This window comes from Nannobrachium achirus (genome assembly GCF_963921795.1).
Source record: "Nannobrachium achirus genome assembly, chromosome: 17".
NCBI classification, from domain to species: Eukaryota; Metazoa; Chordata; class Actinopteri; order Myctophiformes; family Myctophidae; genus Nannobrachium; species Nannobrachium achirus.
Window position 1 is genome coordinate 32,961,838 of NC_137824.1, and position 11,664 is coordinate 32,973,501.

Below are 11,664 nucleotides of genomic sequence, written 5' to 3' on the forward strand. Positions count from 1 at the left end.
TAAACACACAGTCAGCCACACGCACACGCAACCCCACACAAATAACATAGGAAGCTTACCTTACAAAAGGGGGACTGGACGAAGTAAGTTAAAAAACTACAAACACGTGGGATCAGACCCGACAAACTTACCATTTGGAGGTCGGCCGCCGTGAAACCAACAGCGGATGTTTCAGAAACGGGCATAAAGCGAGTGTTTTTCTCGATTTGTGAAAGCAGATCTGCTCAATCCCAGCTGCAGCAGCACTAGCAGGCCAAAGGCAGGGGGGGAGAGAGCTCTCATTCTCTCCACCTCATCTCCTCCTCATCAGACCCTAAAAGAACCAAAAATAATCTCAATGAAATAACCTCTCCATTGACGCTGTAACACTCAACTGCAGCGGAATGTCAGCGTGCCATGGTTGGTCCCGCAACGATCACAATAATATAAGCTTATGTATTTTTGCTACATGCTGTCGAAGAAGTGCCCCTGGTTGTGTTAAAACAAGCCCAGGCTCACTGTGCTGTGTGTTGGTGAGCGGAGCGGCGACCAATCGGCTCAGATACCCAACCCCCCGTCTGACTGTGCACAGGGCCGTGGCACCGCACACACACACTGAACACACGCACACAGTTAGACTGACACAGTCCCACACGCACACGCGCACGCCGATTTTATTTAGATAATGTTTATTTTACGTGTTTAAACCCATGGAATAAACCATAAGCGCACAACAGTCGCTCTGTTGGTTGGTGTGTAAACCATTCGCGCTGCCATGTCAGTCAGTCAGTCAGCGAATAATTAAAGGCCGCGGATTCGGGTGTTTGTTTCATTGTGTCGCTTGCCGGAGAAAAAAAAGAACAGATTAACCTCCTCAACAGCGCGTCCGCGACACGTTAAGTTTTGAGGCTTTGTTCTTTTCTTTCGGCGAGCGACACCTTCGCGCGGCGGAGTGCGTGGGGCTACATGAGGCCTGGGCACGTAGGGGGGAAACACGGCCTGTGTGTTACTGTGTAATGAAACTTCGTGCGCCATGTTGTGCCTCTCTCTCTGTCTGGAGAAGATTCTTGACATGAGGAAATCTAGGCCGCTAGGTGCTCTCTACAGGAAAAGGGGGGGAAAATGAATGTCAGTGTTACGAATTATTTCACTTTCAAATAATGACCCCCGGGTCTATTATTTTCTCCTGCTGGGTTCTATGGTTGTATACATTATGGGCATTATGACTATGAAAACTGATTTATTCCCCAAAGCGCACATAGCGCATAGGGCGCATACTGTCAGTGGTGTAGGCCTAAAGTAACTAAGTACATTTACTTAAGTACACTCTTTAGGTACTTGTACTGGATTATTTCCAATGTTTCTTTTTCTTCTACTCCACTCCACTAATCCAACTATTGTATTTACTACAGTTATTTGAAACGTATATACGTTAGTTACTAGGTACTTTGCAGATATTACATGAATCATGATAATGTTATAAATCATACATTTACCAATTTAGCCCTATTATACGTAGGCTATTTGAAAACAGCAGGTCGCGCTGTGAGCTTGTAGATCTGCTATTTTCAAACATTTGTTGATGCCAACACTTTCATACTTTTAGTTTTACCCAAGTAGGCCTACATTTTGAATTCTGGACTTATAGGCCTATACTTGTAAGTAACAACAGAGTGCACTGCAGTAGGCCTATTGATACTTTTACTCGAGTAAAATATGTGAGTACTTTTTTCCACCACTGACTGTTAAGCCACGACATACAATAAGACACGCTGCCTCCTGCAGAGGGCCAGTCCCCGGCCGGTGGATCACTACACAAAGCCCGTCCATGGGGCATTGATCCCATCGAATACTCACCTCTCTGTGAGCAACAGAACTGAACTGTTCGGGTACATTTTGAATACGGTGGCACTGGTTACCGATGTTTCCCAATCTTTCTGGCAGGCCGACCGCATGAGACTGCATGACGGAGTACCCATAAACAGATACTTAACCTCCCCACTACACACAAAGGATCATTTGCTTGGTGTGTTCAGTTCGCCGTACACTTAGGCCTATACGTAGACCTATACCTCTACTATTTCAAAACGCGATACCAAACCAATTATGTTATGTAACAGCATAAAGTAGCCGACACTCACACAATACATAATTTCTATGATTAAGAAAAAAAGAAAAAAAAAAGACAATAAAGGTATTAGCCTCCTATATTGTCTGGGGACATGAGACCTCTTGTGTCTATTTCAAGAATTGCATGCTTCTCAGTAATGACTAGTCCTACTAGTACATAATTCCACAACAGGAATTACATGCTTCAGTAATGACTATGTACTTCTAGTATAGTAAGTAAACACAATTTCTTTGCTTTATTTTGGTTTGACATACATCACATTAGCTTTTAATACATAGCCCACGAAGCATTTTTTGTGTTGGTTTGTTATTACTTTATATGAACAGCATAACAACATACATTTTAAACTGCATTGCTTATCAAGTGATAACTGGATGGAACAAAGAGGCCACATACATAGTCCAAAACCATATTCACAATGTGTAGAATTCAAATGGATACCCAATGTGTTGAGTTTTTAAATTCAAGTGACTAAAACTGGTAGGCCTAGAGACCCCATTCCTTTATGATACTGTATTGTAGAAAGAAAAGGGAAACATATCACACTAGACAACACAAATATGACAAGAACTCCACATACTTTGAGTGAAGAGCTGAATAGTTTCGCAAATGTTCCTACTAAAATGTTATAATTTTTTTGTTTGTTTGTTTGTTTTCTTTATGAAAGTAGAAAATATGAGAACAAGACAATGACATATAGTGTAGTATTAAAGCACAATAACAAAGAATATAATGACTCAAATCCAAAAACTAAAATATTAAGAAAAACATCCTTTCTCCAGCGAGTATTGGACAACAAACTACGATGAATAATACATACTAATCCCTATACTGGTCTGATTGTATGCCTATAGGCTATTATGCATGCATCTCTGTCAAACAGGATAACATACTTCAGAGGAGTGATTATTGTAAAACGATAAGACAAGGAGAATGTCCACACTGTACAACGGTTAAGTCATTCACAGACTACTTGAGTCATAAAAAGTTCTTTCCTCTCACGCCTTCAGAGAAGTGTTCCACTGAACAACCTCTGGACAGATGTGTTTAAAGCAGTGGAGAGCGAGCGAGCTGCAAAGCTACTCATTGTTGCCTTCTACTTTGTTGCTGGGCTCACATAGCAGGTCTCTTTTCTGCATCATGTTGTAAGGGAAGGGTGGTGTAACATCACAGCTAGTGTAGTCTAGTTTCTTGGAGCCACTGCAATTCAGTATAGTTGAATTGCTGAAGTCCAGTTTCTTGGCAACCTCGCAGCTGCCATACTGCAGCTTCTTAAGCCGAGCAAGGCTCTTTATGCTGCCAGGGGGCCTCCCGGGACTGACCTTATACCCTGCTGCCCTTGTGGTGCCAAGGGGCCTTCCTGGACTAGTTTTGAACCCTGCAGCCTTCGTGGTCCCCAATGGACGTCCGGTACTCGTACGGTACCCGGCTAACTTTGTGGTCCCTGCTGGTCTCCCCCGTCTGCCTGATTTCACAATACCTGTTGTCTTCTTCTTCTTGGGGCCATCAGGCCCTGGGGCCTCTGTGCTTCTATTTCTCGCTGTTTGGGGCTGGAAATCATTCGGGGTGTCTTGCATTTGACATGCCACGGGTTTGTGTAAGCCCTGTGGCAAAGGGTGCAAGTTTGAAAGGGACAGCTGCAAAGCAGGGTTTGATGAGGGGTAGAATTTGTTGGCCTGTGTGGTACACAAGTCAAAGTGACTGGCAGAGTGCTGACAATCTTCTGACAGCCCGCTCAGGCAATAGTCATTACCTCCACTGGTCACTTGGTGCATCATTTTCTGGTGGTACAAAAGATAAAGACAAATACAAGCGTAAATAGTTAGTTGTGGGGCGGGGTGTGTGGGGATGGGGGGGCAATATTAGGGTGACCAGACGTCCCGTTTTACCCGGCCGGGACAGTCCCGTTTTCAAGCTGCGTGTGCCAGTGTCCCGACAAATATCTCTAAAACACTAATATGTCCCGGTTTTCAACATTCACTGCAAAATTGTCCCGGTTTTCGCCAGAATTAAAATAATAGTAGCTGTTTTCAGTGGTTGTATAGACATTTATCATGTTCTTTTCATGAAAACATGCTCACCTAACCAATCAGAAAAAAGGAACAAATTCATTGCGTGTCTGAATTCAACACTGAGCCTGTTTGTCAATCACTCACTGCTTGTTTGCAACCCTGAGGTGCATGTGTGCGCGTGCACGAACGTTAGAGAATGGGCACGCGCGTGCGCGGTAACGTGCGCATTGCTTTTAGGGTCCCAGTTTTAGGCAACAGTGTTTTGCGTCCCGGTTTGAGTGGCTGGAAATATGGTCACCCTAGGCAATATAGTGAAGTGAACATTAATGTCGCTAGCTATACTTAAACGGAGGCGAACAGAATAAAACCTTCATTTTCCTAATGATCGTCTACTTTTGATTTGGTAAAGCTGAGCATCTCCGCTTTGCAACTGAAGAGACAAAATGCATTGCCATGCAGACAAAAGGATGCAAAGAGACGCGTATGTTACCTGTACACAAATATTACTTTTAGAAATGTGCATATAGGTCTATTCTCGGCTGTTCTACATACAATGTTCAAATATGTTAACAATGCAAATCATCGTACCTCATTTGTAGGCGTAACATGGAATCGAAAGGGTTAAATTCCGATCGGATACATTTTTGGCGTTTGACAGCCGTAACATCTGTAAAAGGATGCATGCAAACCTACGCCCCAGTGTCCATGAATACCGTCTTGCATCAGGATTGCGACTTGCGATGGTTATTTCATGCTTTTTTATTTCTTTTGAGCAGAGGTTGAGATGATAGAGGCAGCCATTTTGTCTGAGGTTAAAAAAAAAAGTAATAAAATAGATGTACAGATCGCGCATGCGCCCCATGGCGTTGAAGAAGCGCTACAACTATTCTGCTCTCTTTAGAAATAAATCCTTCAATCCACGTGTTACTTAAATTACACATTTTCTCATGATAGCAATAAATCAATGTGAAGGTCAAAAATCAAAAAGGTCACATATAAACCATTAGGCTCCGAAGATATTTAACTTAGTCACTCTAGATAAAAGCATATAGGATCATAATGCCTAAATTGTAAATTTACATAAAATAATAATGTCAATGAAATTGCTGTAAGTGACAAAAAAACTGAGTACCACTGTTGGAAGTTTTTATTACATTAAGATCAAATTGACAATAGACACTGGCTTTGCAGAAATAGCAGTGTTGGAACAGGTAGCAATGTACAATTTATAAGCATTTCCGCCCATGTTTGCTTTCCATGAGGTCCACGGTTCAGTCCACAGGACTTAGGTTTCCCTGATGAGCTTGGTCAGTTTTGTAATCTTCGTTTTGGTGGACATGTCCACATAACTGTCTCCAATACTGACGATCATACCACCAAGAATAGAGGGGTCAGACTGCAAGGAGGAGAGATACATAATAAGAATAACAATTATAGTACATCTACAGCACCTTTCATACATATAATGTATTAAAAAAAATGCTTTGTAGCATTGAGAATATGAATATTGAATATTTAGACAGAAATGCAGACAGTACAAGGTACAGTCAAACATTTGGGCTAAAAGGAAAACACAAAAAATCCTGGGGGCTTGTTTTCCATTGTGGTCCTATGTATCCATTTCATCAACATAGCATAAAAAATAACACCAAAATACAATTCATTGAAGTAATATCAACTTCATCAATTTCTATTATAACACCAACACGGAGTCACACTCCCTAAAGGAGCCACCTGGACAAAATGTTTACCTTTGTTTCCAACAGGGCAGTTTCACCCTTCTTAAGGAAACCCTTGAGGGCAACTTTCAGGTCAGCAAGGTTGGCTTCATCCAAAGGCTGAAATGGAAGCAAAATACAAATGTTTCACTAAAATCCAAGTTTCTGGTGCGTAATGTTGCAACGACAGATGTACAACAGGAACACTGAATGTGTTCTTCATGTGCAAATGTTGTTTTAAACATCACGGCAGGTGTGTGTGTGTGTGTGTGTGTGTGTGCGTGCGCGACTGCGCATGTGTATGTGTGAGAGACAGTGCAGACAGCCAGACACCTGTATACAATGTTTTATTTGGACCTTTCATGCATGGAATGTAGATCCAAGTGCTTTATAACTTTGTGAATATTACATGTAATCAACATAAACACCAGGGTTAAAGCAGCTTACATGCTAAAAAATAAAAGAAATATCAGTGCTCACTGTGTTGGCCAGAAATCTTTTATGTGCCAAACTGTTAAAAGTTGTGACATATTTCTTCCAAACTACTTTGTGTGTCAGGGGCAGTGGGGCACAGGAAGAAAATAAATAAATAAAAAATGTGCTCCAATGGATCCAATATAGTAATTTAGTCACAAGCTCTTGTTAATGCTTTTCATTGATTGAATATTTAAAACACAGACCGACTATCAAAAATCTTAAAAATGCGATGCATTGTGACGTTGTAGATTGACCATTTCCACAACTTCTGTGTGAACACTGTCCAAAGAAGACATTAATTCATGAAGGGAAAAAAAGATTTATGCCCGACAGCAACGATATACTGTATATCAGTTGTAGAACAGCATAAAATGAGTGTCTGAGTGTGCACAAGCATGCCGAGTGGTTCTTACATGAGCGGTGGTGACAGTGCAGAGGACCTCTCCGCGGTGAGCACTCATCATCTTCCCAAAGGCGGTAATCACATCCCCAGTGATTGGCAGTCTACCGTTATCAGACAAAACCTCTGCAGGACAACAACAAAAAAAGTGTCTTACATCAATTCGAAAAATGTTCTTGCATGTTGTCGGTATTGCATTCCTGATACACTCTTGAGGCTTTTGACTAGTATGAATGCATTATAGATTCTGAAGGCTTTACTTGTAGCTCTTCCCTTTCAATAGAAAAGGGAGGAAACAACAAAACTTTATTTTCTCATTCATTTTAGCAAACTAAAATGTGTCACTTCACTTACTTTCTCTCCGATTAAAGAATAATTTGAGGACCTAGTAATAAGTTGTATTTTATTTTTTATTTTTTGGAAAAGGTGCAGAGCAGTGCATTTATTATTTTAAATAACACAAATTACCCAATGTAAACATGTAAACTGAAAAGGGGTAATAAGTCGTATTTTATAAGCCGCCAACATTTGTTTAACTTTTGACCACAAGAAATTAAATGCAGTACAGTTCAGTTAATAACAGTTTTCTTATCTTTACACCAAATGATAGAAAACCATCGATAGTGGTATCAAACACTTGGACCATTAAGCAGTATCAATAATGGCATGAATATAATAAAATAATTATGATCCCCATTCCCCACCCTAACAGGTGGTGGAGATTTCAATTAACGTGTGCAAAATCTGAATAATGTTCTTTACTAATTGTGCTGAAATGTTTAGTCATTCAACAATTTCCTAGTTACCTGGATTAACCACTTGCAACCTTCCGTCCCCTTTTTGGGAATGTCATAGTTGAAAGGTTTAGTTTCTTAAATAGCCTATCTACAAGCTGTAGATGGGTATTTTCACTGCACAACACCATCATATAACTAAGTATTAAATAGGGCATAAGTGGTTAAGTTCTAGATATGAATGTGCCTATATATCTGGTTGAATATCTATTGATAAAAGGCAGGGACACAAGAAGCGTTAACAACATAATGTTGCAGTTCAAGTACCTCAGTTTGCTAAGCCCAAAAATACTGCATCATCTACTGTAGGCTACAAACAACAACTAATTGAACTTACTGATGAGGTTGAAGGTGATGGGGGAGGCCTTAGCCTTGGTAAGAAGCTCCTGGAACGCTTGCTGTTTGACGTTACGTTTCACATGGGGGTTAAAGACAATGCTGGAAACCGTGGGGTCCTTGATGATGGTCTGAGGGAACAAGTCAAGTGGAATCAATGTCAGACGGAATCTGAATAGTATCAAGTAACGCAAAAGAATGACATTTACTCAAAAGATGCCCTTTCTTAACGGTCAAGCCCGCCTATAGGATCTGGTAATTTCCACACCACATCCAGACCGGGTAACAAACAGAAATGATCCCTGTCAGTCCATTTGTCTTGCAACTGAAAGAATAAGATTCAACTCCGAAAACAGATCTCATCTGGATATACGGCTGACTTAAGTTGGAAAAACATCCAATTTTGCTAATGAGGTAATACCATATTTCTGCCAGCATTGCATCCAAATGAAGGAGCTGTCCAAGACGTTGAGATGTTAATTGAACGTTTTCAAATCTGTATCTCCCTGCGACAGCCGTCATGTCAGAAAAAATCTCCAATCTCAAGTTTACATTTCAAAACGTGATGAGACAGAAGGCGCGACACATGCATGTGCAGAATAACCATGATCATTAAAACGACCATGAGATGTTTCAGCAACACACATGAGAATGCAAGGCTTCGTTGGTGCAATAATTCCAGATAAGATGGCTTTATTTAACACTGCCAGTATTATTATTTTTTAAGATATCGCCACGGTTATTTCTCTTAAAGGACAACTTTGTTTTTTTTTTAAACAAGGGTTCATATTTTAGATTGTAATTAGAGAAAATAAAAGATGAGTGTTAAAATGTTTTCATTTACTGCTTTCTATTGTTTTAGCGATTTTAGTATTTTGATTTCAGTGGGTGGGGGCATGCGTACAAGTGGCTAAATATGTCTTTTTAGACACAATAAGCCAGCAATTTCTTTGTTCCTATTTACACCAGCACCCATAAGTCACATCTGCCCATGAAAGAATGCAGTGCATCTTGGGAATGGGCTTATTGTGTCTAAAAATACATATTTATCCACTTGCAAGCATGCCCCCAACCTGGGGCATGCATGCAAATCTAAATCGTCAAAATCACTAAAACGATAGAAAGAAGTAAATGAAAACATTTTAACACTCATCTTTTATTTTATCTAATGACCATCTAAAATATGAACCCTTGTTGTAAAAAAAAACAAAGTGGTCCTTTAACAACTTGGGTGCCAAACTCGTTCAGTAACGAGTTAAGGCCACTAGGGGTCACCCTGCCAAAAGGAGTTGTCTCGTTCATGAACGAGACAACAAGGGGTTAACTGGTACAGCTCTACGTGCATGCTGTGACCTGTGAATGACCCTAGTCCATACGCCATCCCGTAGCTCAGAGAGAGAGAGAGAGAAAATGGATGCTCTAGGCTGCATTGATTTCCATTCTAGCCTGAAACATAAAAAGGGCTTTATGAGGTGAAAAGAACGCCAGGGAAGAAGAGATCTGATTGTTTTCACGGCGACACTTTACCGCGATGGTCGGCCGCGGTTTGGATTTTAGTTTCGCGAGCGTTTGTAAACAAATTGATTTTCTTCCTCAATCGTCAGCGGACACTCACGTGCACACGCACAAAGCTTCCGAGGCTCTTCAAAATAAAGCGTGAGTGAACGGCGGCAGCAGCAACAGCTAGAAATGTTAGAAACCTGAGCATCCCATGTGTTAAAGGACCACTTTGGTTTTTTACAACAATGGTAAAATTATTTCATTTACTTCTTTCTATCGCTTTAGTAATTTAAACGATTGTGGTTTGCATGCATGCCCCTGAGCAGAAATTGAACATTGTTCTAGGCATATAATTTAAGGTGCTCTGAGAACAGCATGTCCCATGTCCTGACTTACAGAAACTGTGATCAATTCTTGTTCCACCTGCTCCAGCTTGTTCTGCTTGCTGGCAGCAGAGAACAGAGCAGTGGCATAGCGGCCCTCGACTCCATAAACCGTGATAGGAGCCTAAAGGGAGAGAAAATGATAATGTCATGCATGGAAAAACTAAGAAGAGTTATCCTATCCATTTGCACTGTCAAAACGAGATTCTTCTGATTCTATAGACTACATTACTTACTTTTACTAGCCCATGTCTGAGCGCAGACGAGCTGAACTGACGGATCTGGAAGACAACATAATGTGTGATTCTAGTGCTTAAATATGACCTAGAACATTGTGAGGGCTTGAAACGCAAAGGGCGTAAGTGACATGTAATTTTTTTTTGTAAAGCACAGCTTTCTATTGATTGTAATTATTTAATTAAAAACGATAAGTTTAAACAATCTATACTAATACAGATTAGGCTTCAATGAATGTATTTTAAAATATACTTTAATGTTTTTAATTACATTATTTCAATGAAAAGCTGTCCTGTAAAAAAAATAATTAACATGTCACTTAGGCCCTTTGCGCTCCAAGCCCTCAAAATGTAGTTCTCAAAGTGGGGTCCGGGGACCCCCAGTTGTCCTTGAGGGAGTTCCAGGGGATCCCGAGAAATGATAGTTAGAAACCAAATGAACCCTCATCGATCTGTAACTCAGTGTACAAATGGAACCATAATGGACCCTTATGGGTATGTAACTCAGAGTGTACAAATCCATTTGTACAATCTCAAGAGTTTAATTAACATTGATTTTACATAATAAATTGGATTCTCGGAAATAGAAATGCCATTAAATGGGGGTCCGTAGACTAATGCATGTCAAAAGGGGAGTCCTTGACATGAAAAAGTTTGAGAACCACCGACCTAGAACTTGAGCAGAATCATGCACAGTCTGCAAGTGCAACGTTATGGTACAGCAGCTAGCTGGTTAGCTAGCACATTAGCTGTCATTCAAGCGCAAGGCCCCGTAGACATCTTAACAATACTTAGCGTCGTATCCCCCATATACAAAATGAGCTCTACAATAAAAAGCTATGTTTGCCGTTGTCATTAATAAGTAGGGAACATTTTACACTGATAATTGACAAAAATCATTGAACGTCTTACCTGCTGTCCTAGCATGTGTGCTGCCATTTTCTCCTACAGCTGTCTGTCCGGGGTCGAAATCAATGCGCATGTGCGGTTGAACAGGATATAGCATGTACTGTTATGGGGAATGTAGTTGTGTGTGTGTGTAGACCAGACATAATTATGTCACTGTTATACACCAGTGGTGGGAAAAAAAAGTACAAACACTTTAAAAGTATCAATACTGCGATGTAGAAATACTGTATATATTAATGTTTATTTTGTAATAATAATACAATCTACAAAGTAAACAAACCTTTCAAATAATTGTAGTGGAATAAAAGTAGAATATTTGGATCCGAGATGTAGTGGAGTAGAAGTATAAAAGTATTAGAAATTGGAAATAGCCTACTCAAGTAAAGTACAAATACCTCAACATTGTACTGCTCATTTGTACGTTTTAAACAGGCACCTAGCCTACTCATTGTTGCTCCATATGGTTGAAAGAATAGCACTATCACAATGTTTTCACTTCTCACCGATGACAAGGTGGAAGGAAGGGACTAGGCCTAGGGAGTAGCCTAACAAAAAAAATGCAGACTTAATTCTACAATGCAATGAATGCATATTTGATGTTTAGCTTTTGTTTTGGACAACGTTTTGGTCAAGGTTTTAAAAGGGCACAAACTGTTAAGGGCACAAGATGTTGCAGTTATTTTTTGCAGACTTACATAGCCACTAGAGGGCGTTAGAAGCCATATATTTTTGGATAATGATTGATCGATTGATTGATTGAAGTATTTATTAGAAGATTGCATAGGGAAA

The 11,664-nt window shown here is 40.3% G+C and overlaps 2 protein-coding genes across 3 annotated transcripts; both read right to left on the reverse strand.

The window, feature by feature from the left end:
* Window positions 1–2,626: 2,626 nt before the first annotated feature.
* Window positions 2,627–4,917, reverse strand: LOC308301814 (UPF0461 protein C5orf24 homolog). 2 transcript variants are annotated; one of them, XM_080745923.1, is made up of 2 exons: window positions 4,711–4,917; window positions 2,627–3,891 (listed from the first exon to the last, which is right to left on the reverse strand). In XM_080745923.1, exon 2 carries the CDS (start codon window positions 3,886–3,888, stop codon window positions 3,190–3,192), a length of 699 nt encoding a protein of 232 aa, XP_080602049.1. In that variant the 5' UTR covers window positions 3,889–3,891; window positions 4,711–4,917; the 3' UTR covers window positions 2,627–3,189. The 2 variants fall into 2 exon arrangements, with proteins under 2 accessions (XP_080602049.1, XP_080602048.1); XM_080745922.1 differs by having other exon boundaries at window positions 4,816–4,873.
* A 337-nt stretch (window positions 4,918–5,254) lies between these two features.
* atp5po (ATP synthase peripheral stalk subunit OSCP) lies at window positions 5,255–10,939 on the reverse strand. The gene is made up of 7 exons (XM_080745924.1): window positions 10,879–10,939; window positions 9,967–10,011; window positions 9,744–9,854; window positions 7,849–7,978; window positions 6,731–6,843; window positions 5,874–5,960; window positions 5,255–5,518 (listed from the first exon to the last, which is right to left on the reverse strand). The coding sequence occupies exons 1-7, from the start codon at window positions 10,903–10,905 to the stop codon at window positions 5,408–5,410; spliced, it is 624 nt and encodes a 207-aa protein (XP_080602050.1). The 5' UTR covers window positions 10,906–10,939; the 3' UTR covers window positions 5,255–5,407.
* Between the last annotated feature and the right edge of the window lie 725 nt (window positions 10,940–11,664).